General features: G+C 44.2%; 1 protein-coding gene across 1 annotated transcript; it reads left to right on the plus strand.

Moving 5' to 3' along the window:
• The first annotated feature begins 15,257 nt into the window (after positions 1–15,257).
• LOC123988168 lies at positions 15,258–15,674 on the plus strand. Its single transcript, XM_046287248.1, has one exon. It carries the CDS (start codon positions 15,258–15,260, stop codon positions 15,672–15,674), a length of 417 nt encoding a protein of 138 aa, XP_046143204.1.
• Positions 15,675–19,351: the final 3,677 nt, after the last annotated feature.

The raw sequence follows: 19,351 nt of genomic DNA on the forward strand, positions 1-19,351 counted from the left end.
ATTCCGGTCGTGAGTGGGAAGGCAGCAGGGCAACGGCGCGATCTCCAACAAGGCGGTCCACTTTCCTCGCAGTCGCGCAGGTGCACGCGTCTAATGACCGGCCCCCGAACACAGCAGCAAATAACTGTGTTTTTCCACCTCACCAGACGCCTCAGCACAAAGGACCCAACAACATACGAGTTAACGAGTCCTTGAGCAAACAAGCAAACAACGACAACGACTGTTCTCCCGCCCCTCCTCGCAGCTCTCGTAGCTTTTCAACGACAGGAAGCGCCACGACTTTCCAGAAACGGCAGAACAGTACGAGCCTACAATGGGAACGCTTCGATGCTGAGCAGGTCTGCCTGGACCTAGGCAAGCTGCTTGGCGACGAGGTTTCGCTCACACCCGTCGCAAGCTCCCCGCCGGCACCTGTTGCCGCACCCGCAACCCCGGCAAGCGGACGCAACGACTTGCGACACGCCGCGCTCCCGCTTTCGCCTCGGATGGTGCTTACCAGGCTTGATTGCAAACTCTGGAGCGTCGTCTTCCCCTGCTTGCGTCAGGAAATCAGCTCAGCTGGTAAGCACTGCACGTACACCCTCGCGTCTCCCTCCTCTTCATTCATTGACTTCTGACTGTGCCTCGCCGCCCGTGTCACCATCGCTACTTTCACCCTATTCGCTGGCTGCCCTGCATCGGCGCTTGGGCACGCAATCCGCGGATTCATCTGCTGCAGCGGCCTCGCCTTCACCATCTCCCTCCTCATCATACGCATCGTCGCCGATATCAGCAGGGCTGTTCCTCAGTAATGCTGGCAGCACCCTATCGAGCCTCTCGTACAGCTCGGATGATGGTAAACGGAGCAGAAGACCCTCAGGCACGGACAGTAGCAACAACAACGGCGATGTCGTCCCCGGCAGCTCCAATCGATCCGGTAGCATGCCCTGTCGAGAAGGTGTCCAGGGCACAATTCCCACCTTCAAGCTACTTGACTTTCCGCCTCTCTCCTCCTCCTTCTTGTCTTGCATTTTTGCCTCGTCGGTAAATTCGGCTGCTGCATCCTCCCCTGCACGACCCGAACTGCTGAAACCAGATGCAAGTCCAGTAGAAATAGGCATCTCCGACGCACGCGTTTGCAATAAAACCCTCTCAACCCCCCAAACCTCGGAAACTCCCAGCTTAACGAATCCAGCTAAGCAGGACAGCATAGCTAGGAAGCAAAAGTGCCGTCTGGGACCCGGCAAACCTGGAAAAAACGCTCATGCACCTGCATCCACCTCTACCTCCTCGACGTCCCCTACAGCCTCTGTACAGCAGATCTGGCTGTCTCCGCAGCCGTCAAAGAAGACCACCAACGCAGCAACCGCATCTCTTTCTCCCATTTTTGTAACATATTTAATTCACTTCACATAACTAACAATAAATGTCAAAAGTTGATCTCATTGTATTTTGAAAGTCCCATGTCGAGTTACTGTTTATTCAAATAATTTTTCGAGTTTTCGTCCACCATATTGGATCCGCCATATTGAATTTTGAAAATCTGATTTCAGATTCGAATTCAGTTAAAAAATATAGTTTCACAAGGTGTTTCATGCGCAATGCCATACGAGTGCGGCAATTTAGGAGTTGTTTACCCCCCAAATATTTATATAAAAAAAAAAGAAATATGTGTTCCATAATTAGCTTTCCTCCTGAAGTTTTAACAGATTTTACTTCGATAAGATCAAAACTGATTTTTTGCAGCAAGAAATTGGTCAGTTTAGGGGTAGTTCACCCCCTAATTTTCACTCCTCTTCTAACATACCTAGGCCGATTTTCGTCTTCTATCGAAAGATACTTTCATACCAAAAATCATCAAAATCGCTTCACTGGTCTCAAAGATATCGCAATTTTTCCATTTTACCCCCCATTTTCGAAGGGTCGTTTCACCCCATAAATGTGTTTTTCCGCCGATAAAAAAAATACGTGTCTCTTAGTTTTTCATGTATTATAACATATCCAAATTTCAGAAAAATCGGAGTCTGACACTTCCGTAGGTTTACTTGTTAGCCATAGACAGCCTATAGATCGGTTGGTGCCCAGCAATAGTTAAGAAGCAAGGCAATGGATACTAGCTCATGCATAGATCTAGATCTAGGGCTCGCACGGTCTCACACGGCCACGCGCATGTATGCAACCACACATATAATATCTCTGATCTGTGCTCTGTGATTTGTGCTCTGTGTATCTTATATATATTTTATGTCTTATATTCTATAGTCCATAATTTCCATATATTATATTGTATATTATATTACATTATATTTTATACATCTATTTTTCATTATGCTTATCTACTCGTATATCTCTTATTCCACCGCATACCACCTTTAACATTCTGCACTATACTACTCTGTGTGCTTGTTTTTATTTATACCATGTCTATTGTCTATTTTTTATATTGTATATTGTATATGCTGTACGTTCTGAAGTATATATATCTTATATTTATATTTTACATTCTGCTATTGCTAGAAGAACACGCACATGCTCCTCCTACATGCACGGCCTGCCTATGAATGCGAGCGCCCAAATATATTGACATGAAATCTCAAGCAAATGCTCTTGACTTGCCTGTTTTACTTGTGGATACGCGGTTTCATCTGACCTATCCTTTTACATCCTTTTATCCTTTATGTGTCTAGGTTTTATTCCTGCTGCTCCCATTCTTCTCTTTTCTCTCTTTTTGGTCTTTCGCGCGGCATAACCAATCCGGAGCCTGCGTTTGCACTACACTCATCTGCACTCTGCACTCCCTTCTTCCTCCCCCTCTCCATCTCTGCCTGCTGCTAATCGCATAGCACGCGCCGCACGGCGCATTCCGGCATCCATCACGCACCATCATGCCCCGCGCCCCGCGTACGTCTCCAATCTTCAGCCTCCTTGGTTTGTCGTAAAAGGCGACTAAAAGGAATCGCGCGCGAAACCCCCTCAGATCGGCAACATCTAACCCGTCGTACACGGACGCGGTTCGTCCGCACCCCTTCAGACGCCGACCGACGGCTGACTCATTGACCCAGTTCCAGCCGCTACCTGCGAGCGGGTGACGTAATCAGTTCACCGCCCGTTTGTACGCACCTCTCACCCGCCCGATGAGGCGCTTAAAACCTCTAGCTCTCACCCCTAATCTAAAATCCAAATTCTGAAAACCCGATTTTAATACATGCTTCATCTTCTGAATACCTACTTTAGCTTCCTGATAACTCTAAAATCTTGAAAATTATTAGCACTAATTTACTTTCGTTAAAATTATATTTAATTACCTCTAATCTTAATCTTCATGATAAGCTGAATTTCAAATTTTGAGCTCTTCTTAATCCTTAATTTTAATATCAATCCAATTCCTCAGCTTCGAACCACCAATTCTCGTTCCCTGTTAATTTTAAAATTTTGATAAATTTTGAACTTTAATACATTTTCTCGTAAAATTACATTTCATCAATTTAATTAAACTACATTTTCGCGCCGCACTATTTCCAATCGGAGATCTTGAATCTCAGGCGCATTATGCTCGCATCTCGGCTCCCTTCCGGATTCTGATTCGCGGCTTCTTCTTCTGATCCCCTCCCCTGCGCTCGCTCTCCGCAGCATCCCGAGCTCGATCTGTCCCTCTCGCTGTACCTGCCGCGCAGTGGATCGAGACCGGTCGGCCTGATCCTTCCTCTCGCCGGCCGACTCTCGGCGAACCATGACCCTACCTACCCTACCTCTTAGGTTCTCCGATTGCGTACGCACTATACGTAGCGTTCCGCTTACGGTGCCCTTACACACGTGTAGTATAGAATTGAACTTCCACTGGAGGCGGGGGTTACAGAATACGTCTCCAGCCTCCCTGGCTTGTCGTAACAGGCGACTAAAAAGGGACCGCGCGCGAAGACTCTTTAGATACGCAACATCAAGCCCATCGTACAGGGTGTAAAAAAATTAAATATCACGACCTATATGGGGTGATTCTAGACCTCCGGATCGGTGGAGATCTGTCAAAGGAAGCGACCGCAAAATTGACCTTGACCCCTAAATTCAAGGTCAAACTTTTTTATTGGCTTGTCGTATAGTGCTCATCGAGGGGATAAAAAGTCTGAAAGGAACCATGTGCCGGAAATCAACCCTTCTCCTAGAAAAAAGCCGTCAAAGTTTCCATATACCATAATGCATTAAACGTTGAGTCGCCCGGTACCCCTCTCCAGTGATCTTGGCGCGGCAGTCTCGCGTATCGCTCGAATTTCATGCTATAGGACAATTCTTGAATTTCAGTCACAATGCCAGCATATAGGAAAGATAAATTCTAAGAGAGCATATGTAAAAAGACAAAATAACTACTGCGTGTAAAAGAAAATAAAAATGAATTTAATTCACTGAAGTTTTGCACTTCGAATATAAACGCAAGATGAATGTTTAGTTTTATCATTTCACAGTTCGTTAACACATCGCAGTTACGCAGTTAATGCATCAGTTACTTATTACGCAAAGGACTGCATTTAACATTCGAATCTCGTGAAATATATCATTATATTGATTATGGTTGCAATTTGCAAAAGACAATATAAATGAGTTTTATTCGCAGAAGTTTTGCATTTAAAATATAGATGCAAAGGTTGTTGATCGAGGAACAAAAAATCGTATTACTCGCTGCACCATTTGTCTTGTCTCGGAAATGAGGTTTTTAGTGAACCGGATATAACAAATCAGCTCATTCTCTCCGAGAGTGATGATAAAATTCTATTAGTTCTAGAAATCATTTTATTTATAATGTGCGTATATTTTGTAGTCAAATCCAAGGTTGAAAGCATCGGGTCCGCATAGTAACAGGTCGTGATCCCAGCTTCCCGACTAAGCATTTTATTTTCTCGATCTTCCACTTTTTTTTGCTGCTGTTCGTTTCCTCTCTCTTTTCCTTCCGTTCTTGCTTTCTCTGTTTCCTACTTCCTTCTTTCTTAGTTCCGTCTTTCCTTCCTTCGTTCGTTCCTTCAGTCCATCCTTCTTCCTCTCTGCCGCTCTTTGTTTCTGTCCTTTTTTCTTTATGCCTGGAGGTCGAGCGTCATAAAAAGTATCGGATCAGATATCACGTGAATTGGTGTAGGTTCTATGCGAACGGCCACTCGGTTGTTGAACTTATAGATGTGGTGTTGACCCCATCTCTATTTATCTCCCTGTTTTCCTTATTTCCTTTCTTTCCTCTGTAGTTTTTATGATTTTAATAGGAGACGCCTCCATCTCGCACGGTTTCGAACTCCGTAAAGAGGCAGTTTATTTGTAACCACGGCGGAGCGAACGTGCCGAAGTATAAAAATATTCGGGTGATGTTACGTGCTATTGATGAAGCGGGACGAAATTATACTTTAGCTCGTAAGATTTATCATGATTTAGTGCGGAACAATGGGAGACGATTACACCCGAACGAAATTCCTGATAGACGAGATTTTGCGCGACTGGATTATCAATTCGGGGAGCAGGAAATCCTGATGCAGCTTACTACAAGACGTAACGGAGCAGGTCGACCTCGAGTGCATTGGCAGAAAGAAGAAAAAGTTATAGCTCTCGCTAGAGCTTATCCACTGATGGGGTTACGGAGCATCGCGAGAAGAGTAGGAATCTCGCACATGACAGTGCGGCGTATAATACGCGAAGAAGGTCTGTGACCATATAGAATTCGACGTGTCCAAGCCCTACGCCCTAATGATTATGCCACACGGCGAGAATTTTGTAACTGGATGTTACGTAAACTGCGACACGATCTACGCTTTTTAGAACGTGTCCTATTCACGGATGAGAGCAGCTTTTCGAGTAGCAACATCCTCAATCGGCAGAATGCAAGGATTTGGGCGTACCGCAACCCCCATGCGATGATGGAGCAATTTAATGAAGGAAGATTCACCGTTAAAATGTCTCGGCAGGCATCATTGGCAACCATATTATCGGCCCGATCTATTTGCCGACACGGTTAACCAGTGCAACATATCTTCAATTTCTAAGATCGAAACTCTTGAGTGAACTGCGGCACATCATTCCACGAAATCAACGTAATTCAACCTACTTTATGCACGATGGTGCTTCACCGCACTCCAGCCGAATGGTGCAACAGTTTCTAAATCAAATATTTGGATCGCGGTGGATAGCACGAAGACCTGCTCCTCATGTGTGGCCTTCCCGTTCACCGGATTTGACACCACTGGATTTTTTCCTCTGGGGAACCGTGAAAGACATCGTTTATCGCTCTGGTGGGGAAATTACATCGGTCCCACAATTGAAGCGACGGATTGAATATGCATTCAACCAAATTAAATCCACTTGTAACATCGGTGAGAAGATATCAAGAAATATGGAGCAGCGTGTGCGTGCATCTTTGTGCAACCGTGGTGGTCACATCGAAGTGAGCACGCAGGCACGGCTTCTGCGAACGATTCGTTACAACGGTGCAATCCTTTGGGTACGCAGAAGAAATAGAAGGCAACAGCATTAAGTAAGTGTGTTTAAAATAGAATATTATAAGTAAAAAATATTTTTTATGTGTGAGAAAAAGTCTAACCGTCTTAAAACTTTTACAGCGCCTTTTGCAGAACTTTTGCAGAACGAGCCAGCGCAGCTTTCATTCTAACGGTGGCTACACTGAATGATTCATTTCGTAAGTAGAACACAATATAATAGTAAAAAGTTGTTCTTTCCATATTTAATTACTTTTAATTTTAGGTGACGATAACACATCCCCGCTGAGGCTTCTATTTCTTGTGCGCACACAAAGGATTGGCGAATCGCAAGGAGAAGACGTTCCTGCGTGCTGGCTTCGATGTGACCACCACGGTTGCACAAACATGCACGCACACACTGCTCGATATTTCTTCATATCTTGTCCCCGATGTTTTAATTTGGTTGAATGCATATTCAATCCGTCGCTTCAATTGTGGGAGCGATGTAATTTCCCCACCTGAGCGATAAACGATGTCTTTCACGGCTCCCCAGAGGAAAAAATCCAGTGGTGTCAAATCCGGTGAACGGGAAGGCCACACATGAGGAGCAGGTCTTCATGCTATCCACCGCGATCCAAATATTTGATTTAGAAACTGTTGCACCATTCGGCTGGAGTGCGGTGGAGCACCATCGTGCATAAAGTAGGTTGAATTACGTTGATTTCGCGGAATGATGTGCCGCAGTTCACTCAAGAGTTTCGATCTTAGAAATTGAGGATATGTTGCACTGGTTAACCGTGTCGGCAAATAGATCGGGCCGATAATATGGTTGCCAATGGTGCCTGCCGAGACATTTTAACGGTGAATCTTCCTTCATTAAATTGCTCCATCATCGCATGGGGGTTGCGGTACGCCCAAATCCGTGCATTCTGCCGATTCAGGATGTTGCTACTCGAAAAGCTACTCTCATCCGTGAATAGGACACGTTCCAAAAAGCGTGCATCGTGTCGCAGTTTACGTAACATCCAGTTATAAACTTCTCGCCGTGTGGCATAATCATTAGGGCGTAGGGCTTGGACACGTCGAATTTTATATGGTCGCAGACCTTCTTCGCGGATTATACGCCGCACTGTCATGTGCGAGATTCCTACTCTTCTCGCGATGCTCCGTAACTCCATCAGTGGATAAGCTCTTGCGAGAGCTATAACTTTTTCTTCTTTCTGCCAATGCACTCGAGGTCGACCTGCTCCGTTACGTCTTGTAGTAAGCTGCATCACGATTTCCTGCTCCCCGAATTAATAATCTAGTCCCTCAATATCTCGTCTATCAGGAATTTCGTTGGTGTGTAATCGTCTTCCATTGTTCCGCACTAAGTCATCTTACGAGCTAAAGTAATTTCGTCCCGCTTCGTCAATAGCACACCCGTCCGTCAACAGATAATCAAATTATTTTAATTAAATTATTGTATCACATATTATTATTTTTTATATTATTTTATTATATATATTATTATTTTTTATATTATTTTATCTTATATATTAATATTTTTTATATTATATTATATTATATATTATTATTTTCTATATTATATTTTTATTATCTATTACATTATTTTTATTATTACCTGTATCATTCTATATTATATTACGAATGTTTCGATTAAATTCATTTTTATTTTCTTTTACACGCAGTAGTTATTTTGTCTTTTTAAATATGCTCTCTTAGAATTTATCCTTCCTATACGCTGGCATTGTGATTGAAACTCAAGAATTGTCCTATAGCATGAAATTCGAGCGATACGCAAGACTGCCGCGCCAAGATCACTGGAGAGGGGTACCGGGCGACTCAACGTTTAATGTATTATGGTATATGGAAACTTTGACGACTTTTTTCTAGGAGAAGGGTTGATTTCCGGCACATGGTTCCTTTCAGACTTTTTATCCCCTCGATGAGCACTATACGATAAGTCGATAAAAAAATTTGACCTTGAATTTAGGGGTCAAGGTCAACTTTGCGGTCGCTTTCTTTGACAGATCTCCACCGATCCAGAGGTGTAGAATCACCCCATATAGGTCGTGACATTTAATTTTTTTACACCCTGTACACGGACGCGGTTCGTCCGCATCCTTTCAGACGCCGACCGACGGCTGACTCATTGACCCAGTTCCAGCCGCTACCTGCGAGCGGGTGATGTAATCCGTTCAACGCCCGCTTGTACGCACCTCTCACCCGCCCGATGAGGCGCTTAAAACCTCTAGCTCTCACCCCTAATCTAAAATCCAAATTCTGAAAACGCGATTTTAATACATGCTTCATCTTCTGAATACCTACTTTAGCTTCCTGATGATTTTAAAATTTTGAAAATTATTAGCACTAATTTACTTTCGTTAAAATTATATTTAATTACCTCTAATCTTAATCTTCATGATAAGCTGAATTTCAAATTTTGAGCTGTTCTTAATCCTTAATTTTAATATCAATCCAATTCCTCAGCTTCGAACCACCAATTCTCGTTCCCGGTTAATTTTAAAATTTTGATAAATTTTGAACTTTAATACATTTTCTGGTAAAATTACATTTCATCAATTTAATTAAACTACATTTTCGCGCCGCACTATTTCCAATCGGAGATCTTGAATCTCAGGCGCATTATGCTCGCATCTCGGCTCCCTTCCGTATTCTGATTCGCGGCTTCTTCTTCTGATCCCCTCCCCTGCGCTCGCTCTCCGCAGCATCCCGAGCTCGATCCGTCCCTCTCGCTGTACCTGCCGGGCAGTGGATCGAGACCGGTCGTCCTGATCCTTCCTCTCGCTGGCCGACCCTCGGCGAACCATGGCCCTACCTACCCTACCTCTTAGGTTCTCCGATTGCGTACGCACTATACGTGGCGTTCCGCTTACGGTGCCCTTACACACGTGTAGTATAGAATTGAATAGGTGACGTATTGTGGAAGTTAAACGTATAGAATTGAATGAACTGAATGGATGGATGAATACATGGGACAAACGGTATAAGCGAACCGAGCGCTACCGCGTGCGCTCGCACGAGCATTCCTTCGTTCGAAAATTGTCTCGCGTCCTCTCCCACGCCCGGAATTCGCTCATCGAGAGATTTAGCTCACCCAAATGTGTGTTGCGGTCGATGGTGTCCAGGCGACCCGGGCATACCACATTCGCGGGCTCGCACGAGCACTCCCTCGTCTACGCGTTATGCTTCACACGCTCTCCTTAATCTGGAACTCGCTCGCCGGGAGGTCCAGCTCACTCTTACGAGTGTTGCTGCCACTGGTGTCCAGGCGATCCGGGCCAACCCTCGCGCACCGGCACTCCCTCGACCACGCGATATCTTACGCTTCCATTCCTAAAACCGGATTTCGCCCATCGAGAGGATAGCCCACTCAACCCGGTTCTGCTGCCTCTGATGTCCAGGCGATCCGGCCTTACCTGACGCGAGCTCATACGAGCTTCCTCCGGATACGGGTTTCCCTACGCGGACTATCCCTAACCTGGAATTTCCTCATCGACCCAAACTGTGTTGCGGCTGCAGATGACCAGGCGATCCAGGTCGGTTCGGTACGCGTTTTTATGAGTGTTGCTATGCGCTGGCAATGCTCTTCCGCGTCCTCTCCTATGCCTGGTATTTGCCCATCAAGAGGCTTAGCTCACCCAAATGTGTGAAGTGGTCTCTGGTGTCCAGGCGGCTCGGGCTCTCCCCTCCCTCGCAATCAAGCGAGCACTCCTCCGTTCTCGCGACCTCTCCTAGGCTGAAATCCGCCCACCGAGAGGCCTAGCTCGCCCAAATGTGTGTTGCGGCCTCTGGTGACCAAGCGGCTCAGCTCATTACACTCATCTCCTGCGAAACATACGGGTAGGGAAAAAATGATTCTTCAAGGATAATGCACAGTTCCGGCGGTGTGTACGCACAACGGCTGTTGAGTGTTCACCAACGCACTCTATACCTTTTGTGGCAAAATGAAATCACCGTCGATCATAGAATAGCCTGCGTCATAAGCGGAGGTACGCTGGGGTTTACCCGCGACGTTCTTGAATGACTGAACGCCTTTAGGTCGTCCGAGTCGGTTGATGTGTAATCAACATCGTGGCTACACAGATGCACTCCATTAAAGCCCTGTGGGGTTGCCGGAAGTATCTGTGGCCGATGCGGAGCGAGTTTTTACTGGGTATTAGGGTGCTGTAACGATCCAACTCAGGGAAACTTGGGTTAGTATGTACCTTCGAGTCCCACACTGCCCGAGACCCCCTCCTATCCCGACGGGTCCCTCGCGTACGTAAATGTATTTTCTCGCTGTCTAACCAAAAAAAAAATGTATATTACACTAGATCCAATGTAGATATAGTAATAATGATACTGTAATTAAATGTATATTCCATATCTAATGTAGATATAGTAATGACTATACTGTTATTATATGTACATTGATCTGCGGGAAGGGATTAGTATATTACATTATATCCAATGTAGATATAGTGTCAACGATGTTGTTTTTAACTGTACATTGATCTGTGGGAAGGCATTAGTATATTACATTATATCCAATGTAGATATAGGTTCAACGATGTTGTTATTAAATGTACATTGATCTGTGGGATGGGATCAGTATATTACATTATGCGGCTGCCCTGTGGCTGGGGGGTTTAGAATACAGCCTCGGTAATCCCTGCCTGTCGTAAGGGGTGATTAAAAGGGGGATTAGGTTTAAGTTAGCGTTAAACTAGGTGTTCTACCTTTAAGCTTGGTAGTCGGTAAATAAACCAAGCTGCAAAATCTGAGAGAAAGTTCAGAATAGTTAACAGATTGGGGTTTATGTATAAATGTTCGTGAATGTGAGAAAAGTACAGAACGGCTTAAAATTAAAGATGACAATGGCAAACCTACGGACTATTCTAAACAAATAAACTGTGGATAATACAAAGAAGCAGAACAAAGGTTACGGTGCAGGAGCACTCGGAGTCTCAAGTGCCGGCGCGGTTGTGGGTGCGTGTACAGGCCCCACTAGCGACTGTACATCACAGGCGGCAGACCGCTCGTCCTCTGTGATAGCAAATGTTACTGGCGATGACATGGACACGTGGATGAATGCGATTGGAAAGGACGACGTGTGCTCCAGGAAACCGAGGGGATCAAGATCCCCGCCAGGAATCAGCGTGTTGAGGGACAGTGCGCGTTTGGATTCGGTGGACCTCACTGGAGATGAAGATGAAGAGAATGCCCAGATAGCGGAAACGCCAAAAATTCACATAAACAAGGATAAAAGAAGGAAAAGGAAGGGGCTGACCTTAGAGCAAAAAATGGATCTTAGCATAAAGACGATATCCAAGACGCTAGAGGCCATTATGGGTCATAATATGGTGTTAAAGGACCATATCCTGAAGAGTGGTAATGTGGAACCGGAAATAATAGGTGCCTTTACTTCCATGGGGTGCTGCCTGGAGGAGGTAATGGACGCTACGGGGACAGCTACGGCGGCGAGGGATATCGAAGAACCCGTAAGGGAGAAAAGAAAAAATTACATGAGTGTAGCCACGCAAACGGTGGAGGAAAAGGATGAGGATTTCCCACCGCTTCCGGCGAGTAGACATAAGCGGGAAGAGATCCCCCCCCCCCCCCCGCAGAAAACGCGGGGAAGAAAACTAGGTTCCTCCTCTCAAGTGTAGAGGGGACCCCAGAGGAAAGCATAAGGGGAAAGAAAGGGGGCTCAGGGACCGGAAGACCGCAAAGGAGTACCATGACCACCGAACAAGAATGGGAAACGGTGCAGTTGAGGAAGAGAAAGAACGACGCGGAGAAGAGGAAAAGCAAGGCAGAAGAAGCCAGGAAGGGGGAAGAAGCAAAGACGAAGGAGCACAGGGGGGGGGGGGGGGGGGTGAAAAACACGCCCAATAAAAGACCTACCAAGCCGCAAGCAATAGCGGTACGGTTCGGTAAAAAGTCGTCATTTGCGGATATTTTAAAGAGGGTTAAAGGTGCAGCTGGCCCCACCTCTAAGGGGGTAAAGACAGTTAAACAAACCAGAGCGGGGAACTTGCTGATCGAGTTCACTCCAGGGGCGGACCTGGAGGGATTCAGGAAAAGCTTGGACGGGAAACTCGGCCCAAATGTGGAGGTTGCGAGACTGCAACAGAGGTTAGATGTAGAATTAAGGGGAATAGACCCCTCGGTGGAAAAAGAAGAGATAGTAGAGGCTTTGAGAAAGGAATTAGGACACAACGCACTGGACAGCAGGATCAAAGTTCTCCGCGCTGACCCCAGGCAAAATAAGATCGCGATAATAGAAGGCCCGGCGAACGACATGGTGAAATTGATCAGAAAGGGAAAAATTAAAATAGGGTGGACAATCGTCCCAACGAGGGAGATTCCACATCTCCTACGCTGCTACCGCTGCCATGACCTTGGGCACATGGCAAGTAATTGTAAAAACAACTAAGAAGGAGGGGGGTACTGCAGAAAATGCGGGAACCAGGGCCATCAAATGCGCGAATGCACAAAGGAACCTAGGTGCAGGCTGTGTGCGGTGGATAATCTGCCCGATGAAATGGTCAAGCACGTAGCGGCGTCAGTTAGGTGTCCGAAATACAAAGAGGCACTCAGAAACAAAAGGCAAAATTAACATCTTGCAGATCAATTTAAACCACTGCAGAACTGCCCACGATTTGCTAATGATGACAACGAACAAATATGATGTCGACGTAGTTGCAGTGTCAGAGCCGTACCGAGTGCCTGAAAATTGGTTTAGCGACAGTACAGGGAGGGCCGCGATATACATCACGGGAAAAGGCTTAGCAAAGGCCAGAGAAGTAGCCCTCATAGATAGTGGGAATAGTTATGTCATAATCAGGTTCAACGACATGTTTATTGTAAGCGTTTATGCATCATCCAATATACACACGAGTGAGTTTGAAGGGATGCTAGCCATGTTGGCAAGCGCGATTGAGACATTAAAGGACAAATATGGAATTACAGTTATGGGGGATTTTAACTCCAGGTCCCCACTCTGGGGTTCGGATAAATGGTGCAGTAGGGGCAGGATATTATTCCAATTTTGCAACTCTGTAGACCTTTTCCCCACTATCACGAAAGGAGGTGCCACATGTGATCGTGGCAGTGGCTCGAAAATCGATGTCATGATTTGCAATAAAAGGGCACTGCAGGATCTACAGGAATCGATGGTTATAGGGGCTTTCTCGGCTTCGGACCACAGGTATCTCCTCCACGAATTCCACATGAAACAAGCGGTAGCGGGTGGTACCTCCCCTGTTAAGTTAAACAAAGGGGTATTGGACGAGGATATTTTCGTAAAGACATTTCTAAACAAATATGGCGACGAAAACTACGACAATATAGCGCGAACGAAAACCACATTGGAGGTGGACAGGTTCGTGGAAGACGTAGACAAAATGGTCAACAAATACACGCGATATAAAGGGCAAAATAAAGGTAACCACATACCAGTACCGTGGTGGAGTGAAGAATAGCGGAAAAAAGGTCGATAGCAAATAGAGCCAGGAGAAAATATACTAGAGACAAGGCCAGAACCGACCACGAAGCCACGGAAAAATGGTGGAGGGATTTTAAAAGAGCCAAACTGGAACTAAACTTGGCCATAAGAAAAGCTAAAAGAGATAGCTGGGCCAAACTGCTAAGAGAAGTCGACGCAGATATATGGGGTAGGCCATATAAGCTGGTTACTAGGACCATCAAAAACAAAGCTACGAGACCGGATGTCTTAAATGAAAAGGATGTGGACGAAGTGGTCAGGAAATTATTCATTTTAAAACCAGAGAATATAGATGACTTAGGAAAAGAAAACGAAAATGAAAACACCTGTAGAGAAGAAGAAAATGAACATATACCAAGAAAGATAGTTATTACACAGGAAGAGGTCCTGGTCGTGTTGGACGTGAAAAACGCGTTCAACACCATCAGGTGGAGCAGCATATTAAGAAATATGAGGCAGAGAGGTTTCCCTGAAATGTTAATAAACATCATATGTAGTTATCTGCCGGACAGGTGGATCGTTCATAAGTGCAAGAACACGGACTGTAGATACCAGGTATTCGGGGGCGTTCCCCAGGGGTCGGTCATCGGCCCCCTCTTATGGAATCTGGTTTATGACGACCTCCTGAGGACTAAGACAAAAAGAGATGTGCACCTAGTAGGATACGCTGATGACATAGGCGTTATCATAATAGATAAAGATCTGGCTAGGATGACATCAGTGGCCGAGCATACAATAAGGGAAATGGGGGCGTGGTATGAGAAGGAGGGGCTCAGCCTCGCCCACCATAAAACGGAAGCCATCCTGCTGACAGGAAGAAAGGTGGCAGGGGGCCTAAAAATAAAGTGCGGAGAGCAAGTGATAAGGACGGCAAGACAAGCCAAATACCTGGGGGTCATATTAGAAATGAACAGGACATATAAGACACATATTATAACTACCTGTAACAAGGCCCTAAAGTATGCTAACGTACTGGCACAGCTCATGCCAAACATGAACGGGACAGGGAATGTGGCCCGCAAATTGTACTAGAAGGTAGTAGAATCAGAGGTCCTCTATGCGGCTCCAATATGGGCCAAAGGACTAGAAAATAAGGGCAATATAGGTATACTCCATAGCACGCAACGTACAGCGTTGCTCAGAGTAGCACACGCGTACAGGACGGTGTCAGCCAATGCGCTGTGTGTTATTACTGGGGAGATACCAATGGAGCTGACTAGACGGAAAGGGAGGAAATATATAATAAAAAAGAAGAGGATCGAGACAAAAACAGCGAAGGGGCAGGAAGAGTCAAAGAAAGGGCTCGTGCCACCACAATGGAAAAATGGCAGCAAAATTGGGAAAAATCGGACAAAGGAAGATGGACAAACAGACTGATTCCAGAAATTAAGGAGTGGTGCGATTGGGGGCCCAGATTGTTAAATTTCCACCTGACCCAGGTGCTGACGGGCCACGGGAGCTTCGGCACCTTTCTGAAAAAGATAGGCCGCCAAAGGAAAGCCCAATGCTGGTTTTGCCCAGAACGAGAGGACAGCCCTGAGCACTTCTTATTTGAGTGTAGCAGATGGAGAAGTGAAAGGGCACAGCTGTCCTCCCTACTACACACGGAGTTCAATAAAGAAAACTTCGTAAAGTTCCTCAGAGAAGAGGCTACTAGAAGCCTGGTAACAGCATACATAACCAGGACACTAAAAGAAAAGGAGGATTTCGAGAGGAAAAGACAGAGGGCATAATAATGAAGAACAAGAAGAAGAGGGATCGGTAGAAGGTAGATTGGAAAAACGTCGGAAACAGGATAAATGGATGATGGATGTGCACTATTATCCAGTAGATATTGAGGTTCCTGTGAAAAACCTGTATGTTATGTACGTATGTTTAATTTATTTATTTATTGAGCGATAGTAGTAATTCACTTCTACTGCCCACCTACTTAAGACACCTGAGAAATAGTGGTTCTTCGTATACCCTCACTGACCTGGACTGGTCTTTTGAGACCCCCGGTAGAGTTAGAAATTGAAGAAATACAAGGGCAAAGGGATTCCTCTGCAATACTGTACACCCCGGAAAGTTAGTCTTTTATCAAGTTTTATATATATATTATTATTATAGACGATTCTCGATAATTGATTTCTATTTTAAAAAGTTGACCACTTCTTATTTTAAAATTTGACCATTCTCGCTTATAAACATAACTCTTGTAGTTTTTAGGGGTTTAAGTTTCAAATTATAAGCCATTTAAGCATATTATTTGAGGACAGAGGGGCACTTCCCTTATCATTTCATTTTATTTTGTATTTTTACGGCCCTAGGTATAACCCATTTTCGTCTTTCGCCATTCCAATGAGGTCTTGCTCTGGAATCCGCAAAACATCAGCGTTTTCTCGCTTAACGACGGCCGCGACACGAAATCAGGGAACTCGCGGAATGCGATGGCGAAAACCCTTTGCTTGCAGGCTTTCGCAAGCAAAGAGCGTGACCTACTCCCCTTTTGGGAGTATAAGTTATCGGTGCAACGCAAGTACGTCAGTTCCGTGATAGCGTAAACCAGAGACGAAGTTCTGCTCGTCCGTGATCCGCGTATTGGCTACCTCGAAACCAGGAGGATCATCAACAACGTGCTCGGCCTGCGGTTCAACACGAGTGTATCCCCGAGGTCTGAGGATCCAGGCCCATAATAGGACAAGCTCCAGGAGTGCACCCGTGTGCCGGCAGGACCACCACCAACCGCTTGCATCTTCCAAGGTCGAGGTGTAGCCCACGCGTCGCGAGTTTAGCGTTTTGTCGAATCCGCGAGTTAAGCGTAAAGTGAGACCTCGAGTGTGAGTGACCGACGCGTGCAAGGAAAGCGTTTGTTGACGACACCCGAAGACAACGAAGGGTATGTAATAGATAGAATAAATATATATACAAGTTCAAACAACCACAATCGCGTATCAAGATCATTCGATTCCCATCCTATCTCCCTTAACCCCTGAAAGGTAGGTCAAGGTGCGCCTTAGCGCTTTAAGCGGCAGAATCCGTAGATCATATTTAGCGTATTATAAACGCCCCGTAAAACGGGACGTAACAGTATGATTATGTAATCGGTGACGAAATAGGGTGAACATGCGAATCCCGATAGGCGGAACATGGCCAATGGTAGGCATTGGCGCACGTAAAATACGTTCCCCCTTAGTAAGGATCAGGCTATGATAGCCATTCCGCTTTGCTTTTTTGCCGAAATGTCGCCCCGCCCCCGAAGTAATGCTTAACAGCGGTTCCGGGAGCGTGGTCTCGTCGCGGCCGGCACCATGAAGGTGAAACCGAGGTGGGTTTTTTAGTGGGTAGGCTACTGCTGTAGCAGTCCCACACTTCCGAGCGACCATCAGCTCGACGTGCATCAGGCATTATTCCCCCCCGTATAAGAAAAAAAAAAAAAGTACATTATATTATATCTAATCTAGATATAGTAATAATGATATTGTTATCAAATGAACATTGGTCCGTGGGAATAAATCAGTATATTACATTATATCTAATGCAGATATAGTAATAATGATATTGTTATTAAATGTATATTACATATCTAATGTAGATATAGTAATAACGATACTGTTATTAAATGTACATTGATCTGTGGGAAGGGATCAGTATATTACATTATATCTAATGTAGATATAGTAATAATGATATTGTTACCAAATGTACATTGATCTGTGGGAAGGAATCAGTATATTACACGATATCTAATGGATATATAGTAATAATGATATTGTTATTAAATGTTTATTAGATATCTAATGTACATATAGTAATGACGATACTGTTATTATATGTACATTGATCTGTGCGAAGGGATCACTATATTACATTACATCTAATGTAGATATAGTAATATCGATACTGTTATAAAATGTACATTGGTCCGTGGGAAGGGATTAGTATATTACATTATATCTAATGAAGATATAGTAATAATGATATTGTTATTAAATGTACATTGGTCTGTGGGATTAAATCAGTATATTAAGTTAGATCTGATGTAGATATAGTAATAATGATATTGATATTAATTGTATATTACATATCCAATGTAGATATAGTAATAACGATACTGTTATTATATGTACATTGATCTGTGGGAAGGGATTAGTATATTACATTATATCCAATGTAGATATAGTATCAACGATGTTGTTATTAAATGTACATTGATCTGTGGGAAGGGATCAATATATTACATTATATCTGATGTAGATATAGTAATAATGATATTCTTATCAAATGTACTCGATATATCTCGAAAACTACGCTTCTGATCAAAAAATGTCATAGAACATAAATAGTAGGAAATTTAATGTTCTACAAAAAAGCTCTCTCAAGATTTTGCCATACCTCGCACAGTTTCCGAGATATTTGCAGATTTACCTCAATGAAAGGGGCGTCACGCACATATTCCGAGATATTTCTTCTTCTTCTTCTTGTTCTTCTTCTGCACAGCTGCGCTGGAAGTGGCATTTACGGCTCGCAATAGTCAATACAGCTTAGAATATTGCAGAGTTACCTCAAAGAAAGGGGCCACAGTGTTTCTTCTTCCTTATAATGTTGGTGCAGCTCCGGAACTTTTAAATACCTCGATATATCTCGAAAACTACGCATCTGATCAAAAAATGTCATAGAATATTGTTCGGGATTGGTGTTGATCCCGAAAGGATTGCGCTGGGAAATGATTTAACACTTGCTGGGTCGGTTTCACAAATTGGTTTATTTGAGTCAACTTATAAATGAGATGTGAACACACTGAACTGACAATTGATTGCTGAACACAGAAATACAAAAGTTCGATTGTAGATCTGTTACCGTAATCCTTGAATTAACAATTGATCTGCTCCGCAGTCATGAACAATAAGCCCCGTTAATTTTATTAATTCGGCCCGCTATGGTGATGATGCCTGTGAGCGTGTGCGAGGTTGACACGTGGTTGGCGGTTCACGTGCACGGTAAATTATTTGTAAATGAGCAATACCTGGTGATCCTGGTCGCTTGCACTGCACAGTGGTCCAGAAACCGGTTTTTCGTGGCCAAAATTCAATTTTTCAAGTTTAATGTTTTGAAAAAATTGTTTTTCCTACTAACTAAGAACACTTTAAAACTAGGAAATCCAAAATCATTTTCATTTTGGACGATTGTGTAACCGTGTACAACATGCTGAAGTAAAAATTCCGAAATTCGAAGTGAAACTAATTTTTGTAAGTATTCATTATAGATCATCAAATAATAGTTTTTGAGAACAACTTTATGCATATTAGTAGTTCTATTTTGATTATTCAATTGCGTCGGAAGTGTTCTTTAACTTATGTATAAATAGTGCAATGTTTTCAACAATTGAAACTTTGCGGATGGTTTTAAAAAAATGCTTAAAAGTGCTAGC

This window comes from Osmia bicornis, chromosome 1 (assembly GCF_907164935.1).
Source record: "Osmia bicornis bicornis chromosome 1, iOsmBic2.1, whole genome shotgun sequence".
In the NCBI taxonomy this organism is placed as follows: domain Eukaryota; kingdom Metazoa; phylum Arthropoda; class Insecta; order Hymenoptera; family Megachilidae; genus Osmia; species Osmia bicornis.

Coding starts and splice junctions, on each gene's coding strand:
- LOC123988168 (XM_046287248.1), top strand. CDS start 15,258: ATGGAAAAATGGCAGCAAAATTGGGAAAAATCGGACAAAGGAAGATGG.